The sequence below is a fragment of the Narcine bancroftii genome, chromosome 4 (genome assembly GCF_036971445.1).
Source record: "Narcine bancroftii isolate sNarBan1 chromosome 4, sNarBan1.hap1, whole genome shotgun sequence".
Lineage (NCBI taxonomy): Eukaryota > Metazoa > Chordata > Chondrichthyes > Torpediniformes > Narcinidae > Narcine > Narcine bancroftii.
Window position 1 is genome coordinate 41212124 of NC_091472.1, and position 26999 is coordinate 41239122.

General features: G+C 42.7%; 1 protein-coding gene across 2 annotated transcripts in view; it reads right to left on the reverse strand.

The window, feature by feature from the left end:
• Positions 1-26999, reverse strand: part of plekhh2 (pleckstrin homology domain containing, family H (with MyTH4 domain) member 2) — a 130955-nt gene that overhangs the window by 43232 nt on the left and 60724 nt on the right. For both annotated transcript variants that reach the window (XM_069931117.1, XM_069931118.1), the window contains 5 exons: positions 26267-26350; positions 25766-25847; positions 21214-21375; positions 17405-18339; positions 4018-4093 (listed from right to left, as the gene is read on the reverse strand). In XM_069931117.1, the coding sequence (XP_069787218.1) occupies positions 4018-4093; positions 17405-18339; positions 21214-21375; positions 25766-25847; positions 26267-26350 (1339 nt within the window). The remainder of the gene's footprint in view (positions 1-4017; positions 4094-17404; positions 18340-21213; positions 21376-25765; positions 25848-26266; positions 26351-26999) is intronic.

Consider the following 26999-nt stretch of genomic DNA (forward strand, 5'->3'; position numbering starts at 1 on the left):
CTGCCCCCAGGCAGAAACCAGAGGAGCACCAAACCACATAGTGTTTCTACCACCAACGCTGGAGAGCCCAAGCCCGCAAGTGCTGCCAGACCTACTCATACCAGGGAAATGAACAGGCCAGCCGCCACTGATGGCTGTGACGGATGGCTACACGAACAGCCTCTTGCATATGGTAGACAAGACCAATGGGTGGCATTTTCTGGTGGACACTGGTGCAGAGTTGAGCGTGCTCCCCTGACCATCCTCAAATACCACACGAAAGCATGAGGCCCAACCCTGCGGGCAGCGAATGGCACTGACAAAGAGTTTTGGCACACGGACCATTCAGGTACATCTCAGGCCAGACAAAAAGTGCTGAAAGTTCCTACTGGCCACCAATGAGAACTGTACTGCTAGGAGCCAATTTCCTCCGAGTGCACACCCTGCTGGTCGACTTGAAGGGCAAGAGACTCGTGCATGCCCGTACCTTCCAGACCCTCCGACTCAAGCCATCCAGTGCTCACAGCTCAGGAATAGACACCATCTGCACGCCCAAGAATGAATACTCCCGCATCCTAGATGAGGTCCCTGCCATTCTATGGCCACAATTCACAACCACCATGCCCCAGCATGGTGTCCACCACTACATTGCCACACAGTTCCCTCAATCCACACCAAGGCCAGATGACTGCCGCCGGAGAAGCTGCAGCTCACGAAAGATGAGTTCTTCCACCACCAGAAACTCGGCATAGTTCGCAGGTCGAGCAGTCCCTGGGCCTCTCCCCAAAGGTCTCTGGGGGACTACCACCAGCTCAATGACACAACCACACCTGACCGGTACCCCATCCCCACATACAGGACTTTATGGCCATAGTTTTCTCTAAGGTCGACTTTGTGAAAGGCTACTATCAAATTTCCATACAACCAGATGATATTGGCAAAACTGCCCATCATCACCCCGTTCAGCCTTTTTGAATTTCTGCGGATGCCCTTTGGCCTGAAGAATGCAGCCCAGACCTTCCAGTTGCTCATGGATGCAGTGGGTAGAGACCTGGACTTGTGTTCATCTATCCCGATGACATCCTTATCGCCATTCGAGATCACAATGAGCACAAGTCCCATCTCCGCACACTGTTCACCGGCCTGGCTGAATTCAGCCTCACTGTCAACGTGGCCAAATGTCAGTTAGGGAAGGAGTTGCTACAGTTCCTGGGCCATACCATCACCGCGGATGGGGCAGCACCATCATAAGACAAGGTCAAAGCCATACACCAGTTCCCCAAGCCAGACACCCTCAAGGCCCTGCAGGAGTTCACCGGGATGGTTAACTTCTACCACTGCTTCGTCCCGGGGGTTGCCCGCATAATGCGCCCACTGTTTGCCCTGATCTCAGCCAAGCAAAAGACATTCAAGTGTTCGAAAGAGGCTGAGACAGCCTTCGCAAAGACCAAGACCTCCCTCACTAGCGCCACCCTACTGGCCCACCCACGGCCTGATGCCCACACAGTACTCTCGGTGGACACGTCTGCCACGGCCATTTGGGGACCCTCGAGCAAGAAATCAACGGGCAGTGGCGCCTCTAGCATTCTCCAGCTGGCACCTCTGACCACCCGAGCTGAAGTACAGTGCATTCAACAGAGAGCTCCTGGCCTTGTACCTCTTGATCAGGCACTTCTGCTACTTCCTGGAGGGCAGACCGTTCACTGCTTTCACAGACCACAAGCCACCAACTTGTCCCCTGGCCTGAACTATGCCCAATTAACTCAGGCCCAGAGGGAGTACGAAGAGATGCAGGCCTTCCGAATTGCCATCACCGGCCTGCGCCTAGAGGACCTGAAGCTGCCAGGCAGCCACGACACGATCCTGTGCGATGTCTCGACTGGCTCGCCACGACCGGTAGTCCCCCCACAGTGGAGGCAGGAGGCATTCCAGATGATTCACGACCTGGCCCGCCCCTCAGTCAAAACATCAGTACGCATGGTGGCGGAACATTTCGTCTTGCAGATTGAAAAAACGAGTGGCTCAGATGGCAAAGAATTGCATGCATTGCCAAGCCTCCAAATTCTAGCATCATGTCAGAGCCCCGGTACAACATTCGACTCGCCAGCCAGGAGGTTTGACCATATCCACATCGATATAGTGGGTCCAGGGACGCCCGCTACCTCCTGACTATGGTCGACCGGACGACGAGGTGGCCGGAAGCCATCCCCATCAGGGACACTTCTACCGAGTCCTGCTCGCTAACTGGGTCACCCAGTTTGGCGTCCCAGCCCACTTGACCAGTGACAGGGGTGCCCATTTCACCTCCACCCTCTGGGCGCAACTGGCAAATTGCTTGTGAATCAAGCTCCACCACATCACGGCCTATCACCCCAAAGCGAATGGACTCGTAGAGCGCTTCAACCGGCACCTCATGGCACAGCTAACAGGACCCAACTGGACAGACGAGCTGCCGTGGGTCCTGCTTGGCATTCGATCGGCTCCAAAAGAGGACTTCCAGGCTTCATCTGCGGAACTCATCTACGGTGCACCACTGTCGCTACCAGGGGAGTTTTTCGGAGTAGGTGCAGAATCCGGAGGTGAGATTCCAACCCTTCTCGTGGACCTCTGCAACAGATTTGCCTCCCTGGGACTCCCACCACCGACCCATCAGGGCAAGCACCTGGCGAACGTCCCCAAAGAACTGGCCTCAGCGGAGTTTCTGTTCGTCCTGCGTGGCCTACACCCGACACCTGTGTAGCACTTGTACAAGGGCCCATACAAGGTCCTCCACCAATCGGGAAAGACTTACACTCTGGACATAGGGAGCAGGGAGGAACAATTCACGGTTGACCAACTGAAACCGCCGCACGTGGACTTAAGACCAACCTGTGCAGACGGCCCAACCTAAACGGAGGGGTTGGCCGTGCGGCAAGATGCACAAGCTGGTCCTGGGGTGGGGGGGGGGCGTTGTATGGCGGCGCACATCTCTGTTAGCGAACCAGCCCCACTTGTACTGCTGCTCTGGCGGGGCAGCTGCAGAAAGATGGCGCCGTCGGGGCTTGCTCATTGCCTTGGGGCTTAAGCCACAGCTCGTGCCCCGAGCAACGGGGGTGACATCACCCATTGGCCTTAAAGGGGCGCATGCGAAGTTCAAATAAACAGTTCGACTGAAACCTCCACCGTGTCCAGTGGTGTATTTCTGTGGGTGTAGCAGCTGCGACAACACTTCATTTAATGCTTCTACTGTATGGTCAAATCTTTAAATGCAGCTGTTTATACAGCAATATTAATTAAATAGTGGTTACTAAGGAGGCCATGCAAATAATTTAGATACTGGAAACAACTTTTAAATGTACTTTGGGAGAGAACTGAAACCAAGGGCCTCCTATTATGCAAGACCTGCAGATATAATTTCATTCATTCAAGCAGCAGTCAAACAAAATATTTTACACATAACCTATAAAATGAATGAATGCAATGGTGGTACAAGAATTTCCAAATGAGCTTGACTCACTCTTCCTGCTCCTGAAGACTGGAGATTGCAAAGTATAACAAATTTTCTGTCCTGTATGAGAACAATAGAATTGCTGCTTCCTGCTCTCAAATCAGTTTCCAGCGACTCTCACAGGATGTTTGAGAAGAGCAGCAATGGATTCAAGTTGGAAGCTTTGGTTGGTCAAACAATGTGACATCAATAACTGTTCAGGCATGCATGCAAAGAATGGTTGCCAGGGCAAGAGAGCAAAGGACAAATATAAATGTCAATTTGCTTTACAGCAAAGTTCACTGCAGTTCCATAGAAAATATGCCAAAAGGAAATACAAAAGTTTTTTTAAAAATTATGGATAAAACTTTTCATTAAACTAATATTGTTGGACACATTAGAAAGATCACTGATGTTCTTTTCACAGAAAGGTAAACACAATTTCATAAAAAAAGTTCTCTAAAATAGTTGAACTTGTTAATCTCATGTTAAGAGAACAGAGTTCTATGAACTCATGACCCAACACAAAATTAGCCCATTAGGCCAGAATCACCTCTCCCTCACATACTTACATTTGTTACTTGGGTCAGGACTAATTGCCTCCGACATTCTCATACCCGATTTGGCTACTGCATAAATTCTGCTCTCCTAGATTAAAAAGATAAAAAGAAAACCTCAATGCTATTGGACTATCACACAACTTATGAAATTGCAAAGTTCCAGGAATCAGACTTCTACAATGGGGGTCAAAAACAATTCACAGAAGTTATTGTGTAAATGTATTCTTTTACTTAATTCCTGTTTATTTTAACATGGGGGGAAAAAAAGAGCTAAGCATTAAAAATCGCACCAACCTTTTGGAGCCTCGTTTACGCAGTTCTCAGATCAATTCACCTGACGAGAGGTTTGCTTTATACAAGCTTAAGTTAATCACAACTTAGTTTTGCTTTTCTGATCTGCAGTACAAAGCATGAATCTTAGCTAATTCTTTCCTTTTCTAGCCCAGAAAAATGCTTTTCTTCTACATTAATAGTACATAGAACATTACAGCACATTACAAGCTCTTCAGCCCACAATGTTGTGCCAACCTATGCAAACCAAATCCATAACAATCTAATTTTTCATTACCTAACACCCATAACCTATTTTATTTACAATACTGAAAATGTAGATCACCTCTCAAAATTAGGAGCAAAGGAAAACATACAGTGCCCTCCATAATGTTTGGGACAAAGACATTTTTTTCATTTATTTCCACCTGTGCACCACAGCTTAAAATTTAGAATGTAACAATTCACATGTAATTAAGGTGCACATTCCAGATTTTATTCAAAGTTATTTGTAGACCTTTTGGTTTCACCATGTAGAAATTATGGCACTTTTTATACATAGTCCTCTCATTTCAAAGCACCATAATTTATTTTAAATTTAGACGTACAGCACAGTAACAGGCTATTTCAGCCCACAAGAACATGCTGCCCACTTTCCACCTAATTAACCTACACCCCTAGTAGTTTCAAACGGTGGAAGGAAACTGGAGCATCCAGAGGAACATTGGGAGAACGTGCAAACTCCTTAGGATTCAAACCTCGCTGGGGCTGTAAAGGTGCTGCGCTAACTGCTATGCCACTCAATGTTTGGGACATTTGGCTTCACAGGTGTTTGTAAGAACTCAGGTTTGTTTAATTGCTTCATTGGGGCAGGTAATAGAGATCTAGGCTTGCTTCTAAGCTTTTGATCACCTTTGGAATCTGTAGATGCCGTTTTTTAAACATGAGGACCAGAGTTGTGCAAATGGAAGTCAACGAAGCCATGATGAGGCTCAAAAACAAGAATAAAATATTAAGAGACGTCGGCCATAACTTAGAATTACCAAAATTAACAGTTTGGAACATCATTAAGAAGAAAGAGTGTGGTGCCGAACTCAGTAATAGCAAAGGAACTGGCTTTTCCAAGGAAAACCTCCACTGTTGACAATAGAAGAATTCTCATCATAATGAAGAAAAATCCCCAAATGTATGTCCAACAGATCAGAAACACTCATCAGGAAGCAGGTGTGGATGTTCAATGACTACTATCTGCAGAAGATTTCGTGGACAGAAATAAAAGCTACACTGCAAGATGCCAACCATGCAAAGACCTGCAGATATAATTGTATGCTTTGGATCTTGGGCATTTATTTTACATCTCCACACTTTGCTCTTGCCATCTCTCTGATGAAGGTTAATCTTAATCTTGTCTGTCCACAAGTCCTTTTTTCTAGACTTCTGTAGGCTCTTTTAAATACTTCTTGGCAAACAGTAATCTGGCTGTCCTTTCTGTGGGTAACAGGTGGTTTGCGTCTTGCAGTAGAGCCTCTGTGTTTCTTTTCATTAAGTATTTTGCGGACAGTGGTCATTGACACGTCCACGCCTGCCTCCTGAAGAGTGGTTCTGGTCTGTCAGACATGCGTTTGGGGATCTTTCTTCATTTTGATGAGAATTCTTCTGTCATCAGCAGTGGAGATCTTCCTTGGAAAACCAGCCCCTTTGTGATTACTGAGCACGCACCAGTACGCTCTTTCTTTTTAATCATGTTCTAAATTTGATTTTGGTAATCCTATGGTTTGGAAGAAGTTTCTTACTGTTTTATTCTTGTTTTTCAGCCTCATAATGGCTTCTTTGTATTTCATTCGCACAACTCTAGTCCTTTTGTTGAAAAGTGGCAATTACAAACTCCAAAGATGATCAAAAGATCAGAAGCAAGCCTATCTCTCTTATACCTACACTAATGAAGCAATTAAACATACCTGAGTCCTCCCTAACACAACTATATATTTTTCATTGTAATGATAGTGCTAATCCTGACCACTAGAGGAGCTGGAGCTGATTGGTACAGGTAGTAGATGCAAATGGATTTCTCCATGAGCCTCGAGTTCTTTAGCTAATAAAGTATAGTTATTATAAAAGAACCAAAGTTTCTTTATTACAATAAAAGAAACATTACAAGGCACCAGGAGTGAGATTTAGTCAAAAGCAGAAAACATGGAGAGTGTAAAGACTCTCGACGCTGTAAATTGGATTGGAAATGCTGACCACAATTGGCAGTTGTTCAAACAACGATTTATGCTGCGTCATTGGACTTGATAGCAAAAAACCTGATACACGGAAGTCTGCACTGCTACTTACCAATGGCAGGACATCAAGCACTAGGGGTTTTCAACATATTTGCTTTTTGCTGAGTCAGCTGACCAGGCGGCAAGTTTAACAAGGTTTTTGAGATGTTTAATGAACACTGTCTACCAAAGAAAAATGAAACTTTTGAGAGATACATGTTCTGCGCTTGCAAGCAGTTGCAGGCAGAGAACTTCGATACTTCCTTAAATGATGTAAAAATAAAAATAAGAACATGCAATTTTGGACCGCTGCAAGATTCAATGATGTGTGAACAAATTGTGTTTGGGAGTATGGATAAGAAAGAGTGAGAGAGGTTGCTGCAAGAGACAGAGCTTACTTTAGCTGGAGCTGTGAAGATATGCCATGTCAGTGAAATAGCTCTGCAGCGTGCAGAAAAAGTTTGGTGATAGTGCAAAAGCCAGTGAAAATGAAGGCATAGTCGTACCTAATGTCTGGACACACACAAAAACAAAAAACGAGATATAGGAAACAACAAAAAGGTGGAGAGACATTCAATTGTAAACAATGTGGCACTCAACATGCACCAAAACAATGCTCAGCCTAAGTGCAGAAGGCAGAATTATGACACAAAGCAGTGGTTTTCCAAAGGAAAACAAAAAGTGAAAGCATACACACTATAGAAAAAATTGCTCTCAGTGATTCACTCTTTGTTGGCATAGTAGTGCAGGAAGACTATATACCAACAGACTCTGAAAAGCCAAGTGCGAGCAGAGTCGACCAGGATAGGTGGACTGTTGTCATTGCATACAAATGGAACAAATATTCTTTATAGCTGGAAATAGAGGCAAAAGAATTTGATCTGTGAGCATGACATCAGGGCAATGTAGATAAAGCCATATGTCCATGCAAATCCTGTACAGCTGAAAGCCTACAATGGACAGGTACACGTAAACTCAAGGTGAAAGTTAAAGATAAAAATTACTACTTTCAGAAGCACATGGAATCACTGCTTGGTGACAAAGCATGTGAAAACTTAAGCCTAGTCAAGAGGGTGTATCACATTAATAGTCCCAATGTATAGAAAAGTGTAGAGGAAATTCAGGATCCAGACATCTTCAAGGGGTTTGGAATTCTACTATTCACCTATAAGATACAGTTAAAAGAGAACGCATAGCCAGTAAGTAGTCCATACCCCATGGCGAGTGCCAGTGCCGCTAAAAGAAAAGTTCAAGCAGGAAGTCAACTGAATGACGGCACTAGGGTTCATAAAGAGAGGAGCACAAAAAATAGATGAATTCAATGGCGTGTGTCAAAAAGAATGGTGACCAACGTGTGTCCATGGACCCAAAGACTTGAATGCCAATATAAAGAGGGAACATTATCAGATTCCAACCAGGGATGAAATTACAAGTGAGATGACTGGTGCAAAATTTTTAACTAATTTCGATGCATCCCAGGGCTTCTGGCAAATAAAATTACATGAAAATAGCACAAAATAATGTACATTTAATACACCATTTGGTTGATACTCCTGTCTGAGGATGCCTTTTGGAATTTCCTCTGCTCCGGAAGTGTTCCACAGGACCATGGAGCTCATCGTAGAAGGCATAAATGGGCTACATGTGTTCACAGATGACACGATCCTATGGAGATCCACACAAAAACACCACAATGAGAGGCTCATCAAAGTGATACAGGACATCCAGAAGTATGGATTAAAGCTAAACAGAGCAAAATGTCAGTTTGGTGTGAAGAAAATTCACTTTTCTGGGAGATAAGGTGTCAGAGGCAGGTGTGGAGCCAGACAAGAGCAAGTTGAAAGCAATTCTAGAGATGTCCAGGCTCACTGACAAACAAAGAGAGTACAGGGAATGATCAGTTTCATTGGTAAATTCATGACTAACCAATCTTCCAAAACAATGTACTTAAGGACGTTGTTACGGGACAATGTGAATTCAAATGGGCAGACAACCACTACAGAACCAGTACTTTTGACGTTCTTTGATAGAGCCAAAATGACAAAAAATTCTACAGATGCTTCAAAAGATGGAATAGGTGCCGTACTTCTTCAGGCTGAGGGAGAAGACTAGAGAGCAGTAGCATATGCACCAAGCAAGATGACAACATCTGAGTGTCCACATACATAGATCAAGAGAGTGTCTAGGTCTGGTCTGTGGATTTGAGAAAGACCACAAGCCATTAATAGCATTAATCAAGAAAAATCTGAAATGTCGCCAAGAATCCAAAGACTGATGATGAAGCTACACTGATACAACTTTGAGTTGGTGCACACACCATGGAAACTTACTTTGTTAGCTGATACTTTATCCAGGGCAATGACGCAGAGTGAAGCACGCAATGAGAGTTCCACCGAGTCAGAAGCGAAGCTCCACGTGAACCTGATCACTAAACCTCTTCCCGTATCTGACGTGAAATCCAAGCAGATCACAGCTGAAACAAAACACAATTCTACAGGTCATGAAGAATCTGAAGTAAGGATGGGCTAGAGGTGAATGCCAGCCATACTCCAAGTCAGAGCTGAGCATTGTCAATGGGCTTCTACTCAGACATAGCAGAATTGTCATTCCTTAATCAATGCAACAAGAGATGCTGAAAAGGGTGCATGAGGAACCTTGGAATGCAAATATACAAGAGGAGGGCCAGAACTGCTGTTTATTGGCCATGGTTAAATGCTGACATTGACAGGGTGGTTTCAAAGTGTGAGATCAGTTGGAAACATCACGCAAAGCAGACAAAGGAACCCATGATAATAAGTGATGTACCAGCAGAACTGTGGCAGAAAGTTGGGACTGATCTGTTCCATATGGATGGAAACAATTAATTGCTGGTTATTGATTATCTATCAAACTATCTGGAGATTGCACTGCTTCCTAACATGTGCTGCTGTGTGATCAAATATGTGAAATTGATCTTTGTAACACACAGAATTCCTCAAATTGTCCACAGTGAAACTAGACCATGATATTATTGTAGACAATTCCAGAATTTTGAAGAAGAGTATGATTTTTGACATGTGACTCAAGTCCTCTGCATCCACAGTCAAAGATAAAAGCAGAGAAAGGAGTACACATGGTTAAACAGCTGCTCAAGAAAGCACAAGACAATGGCTCAGATCTTTATCTAGCTCTATTGAGTTACAGAGCTTCATCACTTGAACATGGCAACCACTGAGCTTATGATGGGATGTAGACTATACTTCCCAACTCTGTAGACACAAACAACAGAGATGTTGAAGATGTTGGGCAGAAACAAAAGCATCTGCAATGGAGACAAAAAGGAAACTATGACATCAGCAATAAGCTTAGGGCCACCAGGGTCAGTGCCAGAACATATGTTAGAGGGGTCATTGGTGATTTTGAGGGGGAGGCTGGTAGGGACCTGTCAATGGAAGGGGGTGCAGATGGACCTGTCAGTGGAGGGGGGGGGGAGGAGAAAGGGAAATTGCTGGCAGGAACCTACCTGTCATTAAAGCCATCTGCCCCTCCAACATGGGGCTGGAGGACACTTTTTATTGTTACTAGATGCAAGTGACGCTTGACGTGGCTGGGGGCCAGTGGAGACTCACTAGTGTGCTTCAACCGAGACGCTACTGATGCGGAAGGGAGTGGGGTGGGTCTGATGGCCAGATATGGCCATGACCGTATGGGGGGCACAGAACCTTGTTTGGAGGGCAATGCCCACAAATGCCCCTCCTTGGCACCAATCCTGAGAGCCACTAGCAAACGTGATAGTGAGACTCAGATTCCGACACCTGGAACGAAAAGGCTATTGTTCTGAAGAAAATAAATCCAAGATCCTACACCGTCAGAACAGAGGATGGTCAAATACTGAGGAGAAATGAAAAGGGGCCTGCTGAAAATGCAAGACACTCCAAGAACAGACAAATGGAGAAGATCCAACCTACATAGTAACAGAGGAAACACCACCAATGCTAGACAGTAGTGGACCAGCAGAGACAAGCACCTGTGTTAAAAACGTCCACATGCGTTATCAAAGCACCTGGCAGACTGAATCTCTGAAAGAAAAAGAACTGCACACTTAAAAAGTTTGTGTTGATGATGTTTGTGCTTACATTGATGTTGAAATTTAAATGAATACTGTATTAGTGTCCTTGTTGTTAGATTAAACCTCTCAAGGAAAGGGAATGCAATGATAGCATGCTAGTGATAATCCTGACCAGTAGAGGGAGTCGGATGAGTTGTTGCAGCTAGTTGATTCAAAATGGTTGGCTCCACAAGTTGTGAGTGCTTGAGCTAATCAAGTGTAGTTGTTATAGAACCCAAGTTTCTTTATTACAATAAAAGAAACATCACTCATGAGCCTTTCCTGTTTCCTTCTTCCTCTTGACCAGCTGCCTCACCTGTTTTATCAACCATGGTTCCCTTTTCTTACCATCTTGTCACAGTAGGACAAACCTATCCTGATCCCAGCACAAGTGGTCGCTAAACTTACTCCACATTAGTTCCTTGCTTTTGGCCTTGAATACGTTTCCAATTTACTCTTGTTAGTTCCTGCCTCATCCCATCTTAATTAGCCCTTCCCCAATTAAGCACTTTTTCATTTTGGCTGCTTTTATCCTTTTCCATGGCTATGCTAATGCTCAGGGAATTGTGGTCACTCTCACCAAAATGCTCCCCCACCTGAACAGGTTCATTATTCAAAATTAGATTCAGTATGGCCTCTCCTCTAGTTGGCTGGTCCACATACTGTGTCAGGAATCCTTCTTGGACACACCTGACAAATTCAGTCTCATCTATCCCTCTTGCAGTAACAGGTGCCAGTCAATATTAGGGAAGTTGAAATTACAGATAACAGCCCTTTATTTCCCCAATCATTCCAAAGTCTGCCTACTTATCAGTGTCCCGAGGGCTACTTGGGAGCCTACAGACTACTCCCAGCAAAGGCATTGTTCCCTTCCTATTTCTGACTTCTTCCCACACCAACTCAGTGGACACTCCCTTAACAGCCTTTCTATAGCCGCGATACTATCCCTGACCAGTAATGCTATCCCCCCCCCCCACCGTTCTTTTACCTCCCATCCTAAACCCTGGTGTCCTTCCTCCAGCAGTCTCTGTAACGGCCACATCATCATAACTCCACTGTACTGATCCATGTTCTAAGTTCATCCCCTTTATTCCTAATACTCTTGATGTAATATTAGACACATTTCAAATCCTTTAACTGACTACATTTATGTTTTGTCCCCTGCCTGTCCTTCCTCGCAAACTCAGAATACATGGCATTATGCTTTTGACCTGCCCTATTTTCTGCACTTATATTCTGGTTCCAACTCCTTGCCAAACTAGTTTAAACCCTTCCCAATAGCTCTAGCAAACCTAGCCGTAAGGATATTGGTTCCTTTCCAGTTCAGTTGCAGCCTGTCTTATTTGTACAGGCCAGACCTTCCCTCAAAGAGGTCACAATGATCCACAAGTCTGAACCCCTGCCCCCTGCACCAACTCTTCAGCCACTCATTCATCTGCCAAAACTTCCTTATTCCTATCCTCTCTGAATTTTAGGGGTGACTATCTGACTGAAGCTCCTCTCTATCACTGCTTCTGCCTTCCAAATGATCTAGAGTTCATCCAGCTCCAGTGCCCCAACTCAGTCTCCCAGGAGCTGAAGCTGGATGCACCTCTTGCAGGTGTTGTCATGAGGTATAATTGTGCTCTCCCAGATTTCCCACAATCAGAGCATTCCACTGCCTTCGCTGTCTCCATGAACTCTTCCTAATTTAAATACAAATATCTCATCTGGCCTTACCTCACTGGAATCAAGCTCATCTTCAGCTCATCGAAGTTTCATGAGCCAAAGCCTCTAAATTCCACTCAATACACTGGGGCCACCCACACACTGGCCACTCCACATGGGCTACCCCTTTTTACTTGTCATTGCCCCTCATCTTTATTAGTCTTCCCACCCATCACCATTCTGTTTAACCCTTAACTTGCCCTCTGCTCCCTTTTATACTGCACTCACCTCCATCTGGTTCCTGACACTTACAGCTCTCCCAAGTCCCTCGCACATCCTCTTTTAGCATCGGTCCCAAAATTACAATGCCCCGAGTCCCTGCTCTGCTCCCTTTTAAATTGCACTCACCTCCACCTGCTTCCACGTCAATGAAACATGTGCATTTTAATTTCAACTAGAGCGTAGAATTCTAGTTCAAACTGAGATTGTGATTTGACTGTTGTTAGTAGCCATGGCTGATAGAAATTAGTACAGTTCTAAAGACACATTAAAAAAAAGCTACACAATTCTATGTGGTATTATCTGGTAGGGTTTCTATTCAGAGTTATATATCATGAAAAAAGGCCCTTTAGCCCAAATTGACCATGACATCCAAATTCCCACTTGCCTGCATTTGGCCCATATGCCAACAGTGGTTCTCAATTAGCACACTGCCATGTGGGTCTTTAAAAATATGAAACACTTTAAATTAGATAAAGATTTATTTCTTACAAAGCTACCTTTGACTTGAAAATATTGCTCTGTCATTGCCACTAGTGGGCCATGGCATGTTAAGCTGGAAGGCAGGTGGGCCTTAAACTGAAAAATGTTGAGAACCACTGTACTTTTCTATCCATCTATCTGTCAAAATGAATAAACATTGTAACTGTACCCACCTCTATCACCTCCTCTGGTAGCTAGCTTGATTTACTCAGCATTAAGTTAAAAGCTTTCCCCTCCCACATTAAATCTTTGCCCTTTACTTTTTGACTCTTTACCATAACTATGTCCCTCTTAATTTTATAAACCTCTAGAAGGTGAACACGCTGCCATCTTTGCTTCAGGAAAGAGTTTCATCCTTTACAACTAATCACAATCCCTCCTTGCAGTCAACATCCTTGTGAATCTTTTCCATGCCTGAGCTTTTGATCATCTCTGTCAACTTTGTGAAGGTGGAATCTCCCCTCACTGGCTCTGGCCAGGGAATGTGGCCCTGGTTTTAAATTCACATTGGGAAAACCCAGCCACAAGACAACTAGACAGCCTGGAGGGAATGATGTAGAACCCAGAATCTATCCTGTATTTCCATTCCCAAGCTGTTATTTCTAGTGTTTATTATTGTTCCAGAGCCAGGTTCATCATTAATTATTACCCATTCCCCAGTTGCCATTGAGAAGAGGGTAAACTGCCTTCTTGTACTACCACAGTACTGTCACAAGGAGTTCCAAGACAGTGGTGATGAAGGACCAGCAAAATATTTCTAATTAACGATGGTGTGTGAATTTGGAGAGTAACCTGCAAAAGATGGTGTTCTAACAGAAGTTTATTTTGGTTATGTGGTAATGGGACAATGCCAAAATGTATTGCCCATCCTGCACTAAGTAGATATTTGAGCATTGCTGGGACTGAAGTAACATATTGCCCAGAAAGAAGTCATTGACGAACTGCAGATGTATTTGTAATAGCATTAATTTCATAGCTACACTACGTTTGCTGAGTTTGTCTTTCTTTAAACAAATAAATAATTATTTGTGTACAAATACTCCAGCTGCAGAGGGGAGATTTGATCCCTTGGTTCTGGACTCTGGCTGCCCAGCCACCATATTAACCACTCGCTCCTTCTTCATGAAAGAGTTAAAAGTTTTTGGAGGTGGTGTTGGAGTCACCTAACCTAGTGGATTTTGTTTTCTTCCCCTCTCTCCCATTGTTGCTGGAAATATTTCTGGTACCTAGCAGGAACATTTAAACATGAACTCATGACAGTGACTGTCCTTACAGTTTCCAAAGTCCTTTTACCACAAGTTTTTCGGTCGAGACACGACTTCACAATTTGAAAAAAGTTGAGTATTTTTTAATCCCATTGAGAGCTCAAGTGGGGGGTCTGGCGCACAGTTAGCGCCATTTTGAATCAACGGAGGTCTTGTGTACAGGTCCAAGATACAGCTTCAAGGGCAAGTTTTCACGCAATTGCTCAAGTAGGTCTCTACATTGGAATCAATAGAGCTCTCGTGTACTGTTGGAAGATACAGCTCAAGTGCGGGGAGGAGGGGTGGAGGTCATTCATGTTGTTAGCGCCACTGGAATCAATGGGGCTCTTGTGTACAGTACTGTTGGAAGATACAGCACTGGTGGGGGTCTGTCGTGTTGTTAGCACCTTTGGTATCAACTGAGCTCTCGTGTAGTGTACTGTTGGAAGGTACAGCTCTGTTGTGTGTTTGCTACATGATAGCGCCATTTTGAATCAATAGAGCTCTCGCGCACTGTGCTATTGGAAGATGTACAGTAGCTGCAATGGCAAAAAGGACGACATATATCATTGTCAATGTTAGTAAGAAGGAGGAAGTGTTATGTCTGTCTATAGCAACTGCTGTTGAAACTGAGTAGAGATGAAATGTGTGAAACACCCAACTTTGGAGTATGGTGTTATTGCTGTTTAACCGCAGATACAAGTGTTCTGCTGATGCTACTGGTCTGCTTAGAAATAATTCAAGAATATTTGAAAAACCTGCTTGAGAGATAAATAGGTCTGGTCCCAAGCATTTTGGTTAATCAGAAACGTACTGATCAACTAACAGATTGAGATGACTATGGAGACAAATGTTCTTGCACATTGAGTTTAAATGCAAACACTATATCTTCCGTTTATACGTTTGCAAGCTTTCCTCTTTTACGCACGTTCTCCCAGAGACTTAAAAGTGAACTGAAGATGGCATTTGCCACCCCGTTAATTCTGCAGCACACACTCCCACCAAATCGCAGCGGATGCTGAAATGCTAGATGGTCTTGAAGGAGCAACTGTAGATGATTAACACTAGGGATAATATGAGGAAAGGTAAACCCATTGGATAGTTTTTCAACGCCTCTGTGGCAAATTTATGTTCTAGTAACACTCTAATAACAACTCATTCAATTTTGTTCAGGAGTATCTGCATAACCTGTTTTAGGACATAGGTATGTGTCTGTAATCCACATTTCAGCTGTGTTATAAAAGGGAAGCAGACCCAATATTAATAATGCTCAAATAGAATGGATTATAACCAATTGATCACCAGTTTAGTTGAGTCAGATCAAATTGTGGACATTAAGGGATATTCCTTGGGACCTTATGCAACTGACACCTGGAACCCGAGAGTAGAGCTAATCCATTTTCTGAGTTAAATTTCACTCTGCATGTGCTGGCTGCTTTAAAGTTATTCAATTAGCTTTCTTTTCCAATAACTTTGCAGATTTCATCCTTTCAAATATTTATCTAGTTCCCTTTTGAAATTTACAACTGAATAGATCCTAATCATCCAGCCTAATTTTCACCTACGTTATCATGAAAATGTACACGTCCCTCAGGGACTAAACCAGTGGTTTTCAAACTTTTTCTTTCCACTCACATACCACTAAATAATCCCTATGCCATAAATGCTCTGTGATTAGTAAGGGATTACTTACAGTGGTATGTGAGTGGGGGAAAAAAAGGTTGAGAACCACTGCTCTGACCCAATATTTTGCTTGAGAAAAACTGTCATTGGCCTATTTCCTTTGGAGTTATGAAACCATGCACATAATGAGTCAATTAGTACAATTAAAACAGTGGTTTTCAAACTTTTTCTTTCCACCCGCATTAGTGATCCCTTACTAATCACAGGCACCAATGGCATATAGGGAGTGGAAAGAAAAAGTTTGAAACCACTGGACTAAACTCATTGGGGTAAAAATGATAAGTGAGGGATCTTACAAAAACAAATTCATGAAAGGAAGAGATAAAATAGAAGGAAGGCAGAGATAAGGAGGAACTACTTCTCCAAGAGTGTAATGAATCTGTGTAATTCCTTGCCCAAGGAAGCAGTGGAGGCTACTTCATTTAATGTATTTCAGACTCAGTTGGATATATTTTTGAATTATAGGGGAATTAAAGGTTTATGGGGAACATGGAGCAATCACCTTTGTTTTTAAAAGCATGTACTGCGATTTGTCAATGTGGAGTGGTGAGAAAAAGTTAAACTGCACCCCTTCCGCAGAACCTTTGTAGCTCATTTCAATGTGTCCCTTAGACTAGTCTCCTAATCTAGATCTTGTAATCTGTCAGCTTGTATAGATTTCACAGATCTGATAGATTTCACAGATTTGATCCCAAGTGCTTGAAATTCTAGTAGCAAGTCTATCTGGTATCATACTTCATGCTGAGATGCTTCATCTGCAGGGTTGTTGCCGTCAGACACTGGAACTTAATACAACGTGCTGGAAGAACTCAGCACGTCTAAGCATGAGAGAAAATGAATGATTGACGTTTCAAGCTGGATCCCTCTATGTAGGATCTTGGCAGGAAACATCAACCATTCTTTCAGTGATGTTGCATGACCCACTGTGTTTAGCTTCAGATTCCAGCATTTGCAGAATCCTATGTGGCTCTGTCCACTGGAACTTGCTTCTCCTATCCAAATTATTTATGTTTATCAGAGTACTTCCGAAATAGTGCTTTTTAGTTCTAAAAATGGGTCAGCAGATGGATTGATTCGACACACATGCTCAGATGGGTCACTTTCAATAAAAGTGTCAACAATTCAAAAATGAAAATCAAAAACTGCAGATGGATGTTGGAAGAAATCAGGTCAGGCATGAGTAGAAGTGGTCAGTCAATGCGTCAGGTCGGGACTCTTCAATCGAGGGGACTCAACATGACCCTCTGAGTTCCTCCACCATCTCATTGTTTGCTCAATAATTCAAAAATGTTTTTCAGTACCAGACATGAAAAATACATACCAGTCTAGCCCCTAGTTTAGGCAAGCTATATTATTAAAGCCCACAAATTCAAATAAGTGACATTTTCAGAGTGAATAAATAAAGTATTAGTTGCTGTTTATGTCAGAACAGCGGGAATTACCCAAGAAGGGAATCTGTGGAGAGGAGGAGTTGGTGGTTTGTTGCTGGCGATGCCTTTGGTATCTCCGTTGTATGGCTGTTCTTCAGTGATAGGGGTTTCAATTGAATCATAGCAAAACATTTCCTCGTCGTAGCTGGTTTCCATTTTCTCCAGAATGTCACTTTCAACTTCGCTGATATCAATATCAGTCTCTTCATGTTCCATTGGCTTCATCATGCTTATAGCTTTACGGTTTCTGCCAAAAAGACGATCAGTGTTTAACTGAGGTTGGCTGCAATGTTTCTTTGCTTTGGTCACACTTGTACCAAATATATTAGGAGCCCTTAATCTTGGAGATGTTAAATCCGAAAAAGAATTTGCCTCAGTTGAGGAAGGGGTGGGTGGGGTTGTTGTTGCTGATGTCACAGTTAGGATTGGAGTATATTTTTCACTAGATGAAGAATCGAGCCTTTGTGATTGAAATTTCTTGTTTAACTCATCAGGAGAACAATCATGATCCATTTTTTTATTCAGTGTTTTTGGAATTATGACGTTGGGAGAATGATCCCTCGATTTCAGTGATTCAGTTTTTGCACTTGCATCCTGTGAAGGTAAATTTCGCTCCAAGTCACAGTCATCATCAAACGCAATGCTGCTGTCATCAGATGCTGTCAAGTAGGTGTCGCTCTCCATCTGACTAAGTCGAATGGTGTCTTCCACTGTGCGAGTGGACCGGTTTAACCAGCATTTAGATTTTGACTGATTTTTCCTCACTGCTTCATTGAAACGGTCATCATTTAAAGTCATAGCAGTTGTGGCTGCTTCTTTAGGTAAAAGCTGGTGGTTAACCAACCCTTTACCACTTTCTGACACACAGTTGTTTTGTAGGTAAACCCTTTCATCATTTTCAGTATTTTGAGCAGCTTTGGTGCAAGACCTCTTGTTCATTTCCTTGCCTGGAAAAGATAAACATTCTTTTGTTAAAAGATCACCAAAATTCTATGCGCTTCAAATGACATAGATTGGTGCCTTGATGGTGCCTTAGGGATTCAAAATATCAAAGCAAGGAAGATACCAAGATGAGGTGCAGGTAAGTTGGGGAAATTAGAGGCTGTGTCATTCTTAGACTATAAAATAACTTCTATGCCTGCTTTAAGAAGAACTACCAAACAGTGCCTCCTAAAATCCCTGAAAAGTTCGAGGACCCTGTAATAGCTGTCTGAGGGTGACATCAAAACATCATTCAAGAGGGTGAACCCTCGCAAGGCATCAGGCCCTAATGGTGCTCCTGGCAGGGTACTGAAAAATTGGTGCCAGCCAACTAGTCATCGTATTCACGGACATTTTCAACTGTTCATTGTGCCAGTCAGAGGTTTCCACCAGCTTCAAAAGGGCATTTATCATCCTGGTACCCAAGAAGAGTAGCATGGGCTGCCTCAAAGACTACCTCCCAATAGCACTATCTTCTACTGTGATGAAATGCTTCAAGAGGCTGGTTATGTCCAGAATTAACATGTACCCAAGTAAAGATCTGGACCCACTGCAATTCACCTATCGTCACAATCGCTCCATGGCAGATGCATTATCACTGGCTCTTCACTCAGCTCTGGATCACCTCAAAAACAGCAATTCATACATTTGGCTGCTCTTCATCGTCTACAGCTCAGCCTTGAATACTATTAATCCCTCATTGTTGGTCAAGAAGCTACAAACTGTAGGCCTCTGTACCTATCTCTGCAACTGGATCCTTGACTTTCTCATTGGAAGACCACAGTCAGTACGAATTGGAAACAAAGTCTCCTCCTCACTGATCATCAACACAGACACATCCCAATGCTTTATAATAATGCTTTACTTATTATACACCTATGACTGTGTAGTCAGGCACAATTCCAATGCCACCTACAAGTTTGCCGATGACACTAGAGTTGTTGGAAGAATCACAAATGGCGAGCGTACAGGAGGGAGATGGATCAGCTCGTTGAATGGTGTAACCACAACAACCTTGCACTCAACGTCAGGGGAAAATGACCCAGTCTGGATCAAAGGCCAAATCGTGGAGAGGGTAAAAAACCTCAAATTCCTGGGTTTCTACATCCCAGCAGATCCATCCTGGAGCCTCTACATTGATGCAATCACAAAGAAGGCTCGCCAGCGGCTATACTTTGTGTGGGTTCTGAGGAGGTTCGGTATGTCATTGATGACTTTCATAAACTTCTACAGGTGTACTGTGGAGAGCATTCTGGCTGGTTGCATCACTGCCTGGTATAGCGACACCAACTCTCAGGACAAGAATAAACTCCAGAGGTTGTTAACTCAGTCTGCGACATCACAGGCACCAGACTTCACTCCATCGAGGACATCTACAGGAGGCAGTCTCTTAAAAAAAGCTGCCTCTATCCTCAAAGACCCCAATTATCCAGGCCTCTGCTACCATCAGGAAAAAGGTACAGGAGCCTCAAGATGAGCACTCAGTGGCACAAGGACAGCTTCCTCCCCACTGCCAACAGATTCCTGAATAATCAATGAACCAAAGACACTGCCTCACTTTTTGTGCACTCTTATTGTTGATTTTTTTTTAGGAATGCCATAAGATGGTTATAAATGTATGTTTGCACTATGACCCTGCCACAAAACACTGAATTTCTTGACTTGCACATGACAATAAATCCTGATTCTGATTCTCAGTTACTTCTTGCCATTCCTTTTGGAGCAAATGGCCAGAAAGTAAACAGGACAGACAACTTGTGCTCTCGTGATAAATCCCCGGTGAATTTAAACTCCATAATTGTAACTATTTATTTCAAGATTTCATTTTCTTATTTTATTACATGTCAATATGGAAAGTGATGAAAGCCTTTTTGAAATTACTTTATGTTCATTCTAAACACTTGCAGCATATGTACATTTTTAAAAATCTGATCGAGTACAATGATAATCATTTTATTTTTTTGACCATTTGGTAACTGATCTAATTCCTCCTCCAAGAGGAAAATTACATTTCTTCATTCCATTTCGCCATGTGCATTGTCTAACCATGCATCTTGTTTTCTTCTAATAAACTACCAATTATATTGCCATCAACTTGTCCATCAATCCAAACCAGTACTTCAACTTTCCTGTAACTATACAAATACAGAATGTTTAAGGATCTAAACCAGGATTATCTTGTTGTCCACCTCAGGTATGGACCAAAGATTTGCAAGATTGTGCTGTGCGAGCTTTCTTCATGTTAGGCTAAAAATTTGATTGTAGAGTGCAGTATTTTTTTGTGACATAATTGATTGAAGAGTTTTGTTTTCAAGCCAAACAGGAAATCATATCAATGTGAGTTTATTGTCAAACATACAAGCAAAATGTGCAGATGCACTGAAATTCTTCAATGCTGCAGCCAAACAGGTACATGGGCTCCACTATCACTAACTGCTGATAGTCCATACACTAAGCCTTTCTTCCCTAGCTTCCACATCCAATCTTTCTTTTCACACTATGCTTGAGATCAGAGTACCAAGGAAAGAACCCCTTATGCAAGTCTGTTACAGCCACTGACCAAAATGGTTACAGATGTGCCATGTAAAAATGGACTGTTAGGTGTCTGTTGGCACCAATGAATTTCTCGGCAAATTTCTTTGGATTTCCCCATAAAGAATGAGTACACAACCCTAAGAATCAAAATCTCCTGAATAAAAGCATTTAAAGAGAGGAACCAAATGCATTTGCATTAATTTTTGTTAGTTAAATATTTTTCTTAAATTGCCATGCTCATGAACGTGCAAGCTTGTTCAGTCCACATCTATTTTGTGCCAGATTTTAGGAAGGATTCCATCCACCTGTAAATTGTTTGTCCAAGACCCCAACTGCTAGAGTATTCTGTTGAAGACTTTGGGGATTTCCTTTAAAGTAGCCAAAGGTCAGGCTGCTTAGCCGCTGGGCTTCTCCTGAGCTTTCATTTAATCCAGATGGTGACTTCTGTCCTCGACTCCCTGTAAGGGCTGAAAGAATGACACAACATTTGTCACAAGTTTCCTGATCAGTGTAGACATTTTGTTATAATAGAAAAGTTTACCATGAAATACATCAGCACTTCTTAAATTTCAGAGACCGTCACAATGAGACATTTTGATCAGACAGGGAGCTGCCACAGTGGAGGCAACAGAAGAAAAATTATGGCTCACAAATATTCAAATGAGGTTGCTGTACATGAGAAATGGGCAGTATCAGAAACCATGCTGAACAGCATAAAGAATCAGGCTGGATAAGATCACCTAACCAAAACATGCATTATTAGACACATCCCTAGTATCTGGCATCTCTGCGGATTACAGATGCCGGGTATGTGAATTTTCCATTTGCTTGAGACACACTCCTACAATGCTTAATTAATACACTTGCATTGAGGAGAAACAGTTGAAAAGGCAAAATGAAGTGCAAAATGTGCAAACAGATCAGTATTGTATTCCTTAATTATGTAAAGTTCACTTTAATCAGTTAATTCCCCTAACTTACAAAATTTAAATCCAAATTCAAACCCTGGCTACTGGTGCTGTAACAGCGTTGTGCAAATTGCTACACTAACCGTACCACCGTCATAATTAACCCTCCTTTTCCCCCCCCTCCCCCCAAGTTTACATATAAAGTCTAAATAATATACCAATAAAGACAAAGACTCTTACTAGGCAGGAAATAGGGAGACAGTTTGGAAGAGTAGCCCCAGTGGCATTGGCCAACTCTTCATCCTGAGTGCAGCCTTTTTATTCAAACACAACCTTATTTAAACTTTATTCAAACAGCTGCTGCAGACAGGGCATGACCGAAGTGGGGGGGGGGGGCTCTACTGGCTGAACGTTTATTCCAGCTTCACCAAGGGGTTGTGTGTTGTTTCAGAGATCATTTACTTTTACATTTTTAAACTTTCATTTAAAGTTTTATATATTCCTATTTATCTTAATTATTAAAATAAAATTATTTCCTCAATTTTTGTTTGCTGGTTGCTTGAATTCCAGATAATGGGGATTTCACTGTATTTAAAACTTCCACTTGATATGCAGCTTGATTGGGAAATATACACAACTTCTGTTTAGAATTCTGTTTGCCTTTTATCTCAGTGATTTTATGTACAGGTACTTCAGCTTTATAAAAAAATAATGCATATTTAAAACAAATAATTTATGTTCAAGGTGTTTTGAAGCAGTATTTTCATTAATAACAATATCACATACATTCCACACTCAGAAATAAACAAACTACAATCTAAATCTGCATCAGATTTGGGAAGTATGCAATTTACATGGAGCAAATCTGCTGGTTAAAGCAGGACTCTTTACCTCCATGAACCTCTGCGTTTAAATAATGCAGCAGTCAGTCCTGCTGCATGGCACACGTTTTGGAACCCCATTCTCCTCCATTCAGAAGTTATGTAGGGCTCAAATCTTACTTTAAGGTCTAGCCCAAAATATTCGTTATGTTGTAGCGGTACGCTGGGGAGGGGGGGAGTGGGCAGAACCAGCACTAACAGCTCCAAACTCATGATAACTAGACAAAACAGGCTCCTATCTCCTGGCAACTAGCCACTCAGCCACGAGGTAGCACCTGTAGGTCTACGGAGAAGCCCTGGCCAACTCAACATGAATGTCAGGAGGTAGTATGTACTCCACATGTCATGATGCCAGGTTACCTGATGTTTGTCTACATCAAGCCTGTCAGCACATCAGGAAATGCTTTTGCTCTTCTCTGGCTGAAACCGGTGTGATCTCGTTATTCATCCTATTTCAACATGATGGCATATGTCCATAATCTGCCACAATGCATTTTTATCTTTGCTATATAAAGGACACTATTTGACCAGCTGAGTTTCTCCAGTATTGGACTTTTTACATACAATGAAAAGATTTTCTTTCTATGGATGAGGCAGAATTACCACTTACTGGTAGTTAAAAAAACTTTACACAGCCAATATGTCAGTCCATGATCTTACCTACTGCCAGACTGAGACCACCTGTAATTTGGAGGAACAACACCTTATCTTCTGACTGGGCATCTTCCAGTCAGATAGCATTAATATGACTTTCTGATATATCCTGCTTCTGCCTTTTTCTCATTTTTCCTTGAAGAAGGGCTAAAAAGACTGGCTGAGTTCTCCCAGTATTTCAGTGTGTTTACTACAATCACAGCACCTTCATCCTATCGCATTTCACTCAGTTACTTTACATCTCTACACTTTGCTCTTGCCATCTCTCCAATATAGATTCATCTTAATCTCATCTGTCCACAAGACCTTTTTTCTAGACTTCTGCAGGCTCTTTTAAATACTTCTTAGCAATCTGACCATCCTTTCTGTGGCTGACTAGTGGTTTGCATTTGCAGCATGGCCTCTGTTCATGAAGTCTTCTGTGGACAGTAGTCATGAGCCACTTTTAGGTGCAACCTCCGCCTTGAGGGCGGCTGCAGGAGCGGATACCAACCTGAAGACTCACCTTTCAGGTGGCAGCCCTAAAAGGTTATAACAGCATTGCCTGGTGCATCTGAAAGAGCCTATTGATATCCGGAGGTGCCTCGTAGTACCTCCCCATCTGATGGAGGCGAGGCGACTGGTGCTGCAGCACCATCCGTCATAAATATGTGGCATAGCAATGACCGTCTTCCCTACCCATAATTACCCATGCAGCTGGAACTGCTATGTTTCCCACAGTTCCAGCTGCTTGGGGGTTTATGGGTAGGGAAGACCACCATTATTTTGCTGCATTTTGAGCAGCAGAGTGGCCCCAGTGCAGGAGCAGCCGGCCGGACTGTGACAGCCCGCACCAGCCGCCCCAGCCCTGACATCCCCTGCCGGTCGCCCCCGCCGCCCCCTGCCGGTCGCCCCCACCGCCCGACAGTCACCCCCCACCCCGCTGCCTGAAGCACCCTTCTTTGCTGCCCGACAGACCCTGCCCCACTGGGGAGGGGAGGATTCGTCGGGGCAGGGGCGGCCGGCAGGAGATGTCAGGGCAGTGAGGTGGGGGACTGTCAGGTAGCTGGCACTTGGGTCGCCGGCTGATAGAGTCTTCAGCCTGTCCCCAGGTGGCTGCTTACAGCGACTGCACATTCAGGTGCCTTGGCAGAACCCAGCAATCCGCCGATTATCCCGCCCTGAGGAGGGTTGGTGTCCGCACCTTGGAGGTGCATTCAGGTGGGTACCTTATCAGCAGTATAGGGGTAGAATATGTGGCTTTACATTGGGTATTCTGGCCACCTGAAAGAGCCTAGTGATATATCCGCACCTGCCTCCTGAAGAGCATTATGATCCATTGGACAGACGTTTGGGGATTTTTCTTCATTGTGATGAGAATTGTGTCATCAGCAGTGGAGGGTCTTCCTTTAATACCAGTCCCTTTGTGATTACGGAGCTCACCAGTACGCTCGTTCTTCCTAATGATATTTCAGCTGTGGAGTTTGGTCATCCTAAGGTTTGGGCGCTTTCTCTTACTGTTTTATTCTTGTTTTTCTGCCTCATAATGGCTTCTTTCACTATAATTGCCACAACTCTGGTCCTCGTGTTGAAAAATGACAACTACAGACTCCAAAGATGATGGGGCAGCACGGGTAGTGCAGCAGTTAGCACAACATCTTTATAGCACCAGCAATCGGGCCCGGGGTTCGAAGCCTGCCCTGTTTGTAAGGAGTTTCTACATTCTCTCGTGTCTGCATGGGTTTTCCCCGGGAGCTTCAGGTTCCTCCCACCGTTCAAAAATCCTGGGGTGTAGGTCAATCAGTTGTAACAAGGTGACATGGGCTTGTGGGACAAAATGGTCTATTACTGTGCTGTATGTCTAAAATAAATTTAAAAATAAATTGAAAACTTAGAAACAAGCCTGGCTCTCTTATACCTGCACCAATGAAGCAATTAAACATACCCACAAACATCCAAACATTATGGTCCCTTGAAATGAAGGGACTCTGCATAAAAAAGTGCTGCAATTTGTACATGGTCAAACTAAAATGTATACAAATAACCTTGAATAAAAACTGGAATGTGCACTTTAATGACATGTGAATTACTTGATTAAATTTAAAACCGTGGAGCACAGGTGGAAATAAAAGAAAAAAAGTGTATTTACCCCAAGTATTATGGAGGGCTTCTGCATATACATTCACTTTATATCAATTTTATATTCATTGTCCAAAAATAAAATTCATAGGCAAGATTGCAATAAAAACAGGAACAAATGTGAACTATTATTTAAGCATAAATTGGCACAATGAATTTCTAGCCTGCAGAGTCCAAAGGGAAATAATCTATATAGCCATTACTGATGCACTGTATTTACCCTACACCAATAACATATTGGTGGAAGTGCATTTATTCAGTGAATCACTAATACATTGGAAAAACTTTATTCTGACCTTGTAGTTTCGTCTCAAGGATCTGGATATGTTCCATTTGTTGCTGGTTGGTAAATTTAACACTTTGATTTTCAGTTTCAAGCTACAAACAAACAGAATATTAATGTGGTATTAAATCCTGCGTCATCCCCACAATAAAGCATCCAAATAAGATGCTAGCTTTTAGTTCATTGAAAGTTCTTACCAACAATATATTTTTGGAATATACTGCCTGCAATTTTTCTGTTGTCTCCTTCATTACAAAAGTGATCCAAGTTCACAAATAGTTTCTGCAATAACACTCCAGAATATCCAGAGGTTGTGGAAGTCATCTCATAAATGCAAATCTTTCTTTAAATGTATTTTCAGAAAGGGAATAATTAAAAACCTTGACAAATGTACCAGGTCACCCAAAACTTCTGTAAGGGTTATGAATCAAATACAGATCCATATTTCCATACTGTAGGTAATTCAACATGAGGTGCTGATATGTTCATATAAATATGTGTATAACCAGGCTACCTCTTGTAGTTTCATTGTCACCCAGTCTTTGATTTTAGCTGCTTTCTCTTCAATAACTTTGGCCTCTTGCGTTCTTAGATGCTTCTGAAACACACACACACACTCAAAATTATTGCAGGACAACAAAACCCCTCAAAGGGAGGTAAACAAAGGTAAAAATCAGTAAGTTGAATATTTTTGAAAGACAACGGAATCATCAGTTGATGCCCTTTTCATTTATAACATGGCAGCTTGTCCAACGCTATTAGGTCATGCTCCCTATTTCTACACAAACTTCTGCCAGGGCATCAAATGTTATGGGGAGAAGGCTGGGCAGTGGAACTGAATCGGAGAATGGATCAACTCATGATTGAATGGTGGGGCAAACTCAATGGGCTGAATAGCCTATTTCTTCTCCTATGTCTTATGGTCTTATAACTATACATAGCAACTATGTATTTATTACATTTCAGCTAGAGTCAATCACGTTTCAGAGTTTGTTTCTGCTTTCTAGCTGTGATATGTTTCACAAGCTCGTCTGATCTCCTGTACATGGTCATCAAAACACAATTAAAATTCTTTGAAAAGCTATTAGTAGAAAAAAAATGGATGAGAAGATCCATGGCCATGTTAAAAGATGCCATGAAAAAAAAAAACTGATCCCAATAGTATTTTCTTCGAATAAATGAAGGCTCTGCCTTTGTAATGGAAAGCTTGAAACGATAACCAGGAGCTTATGATAGCTCATTGTGGC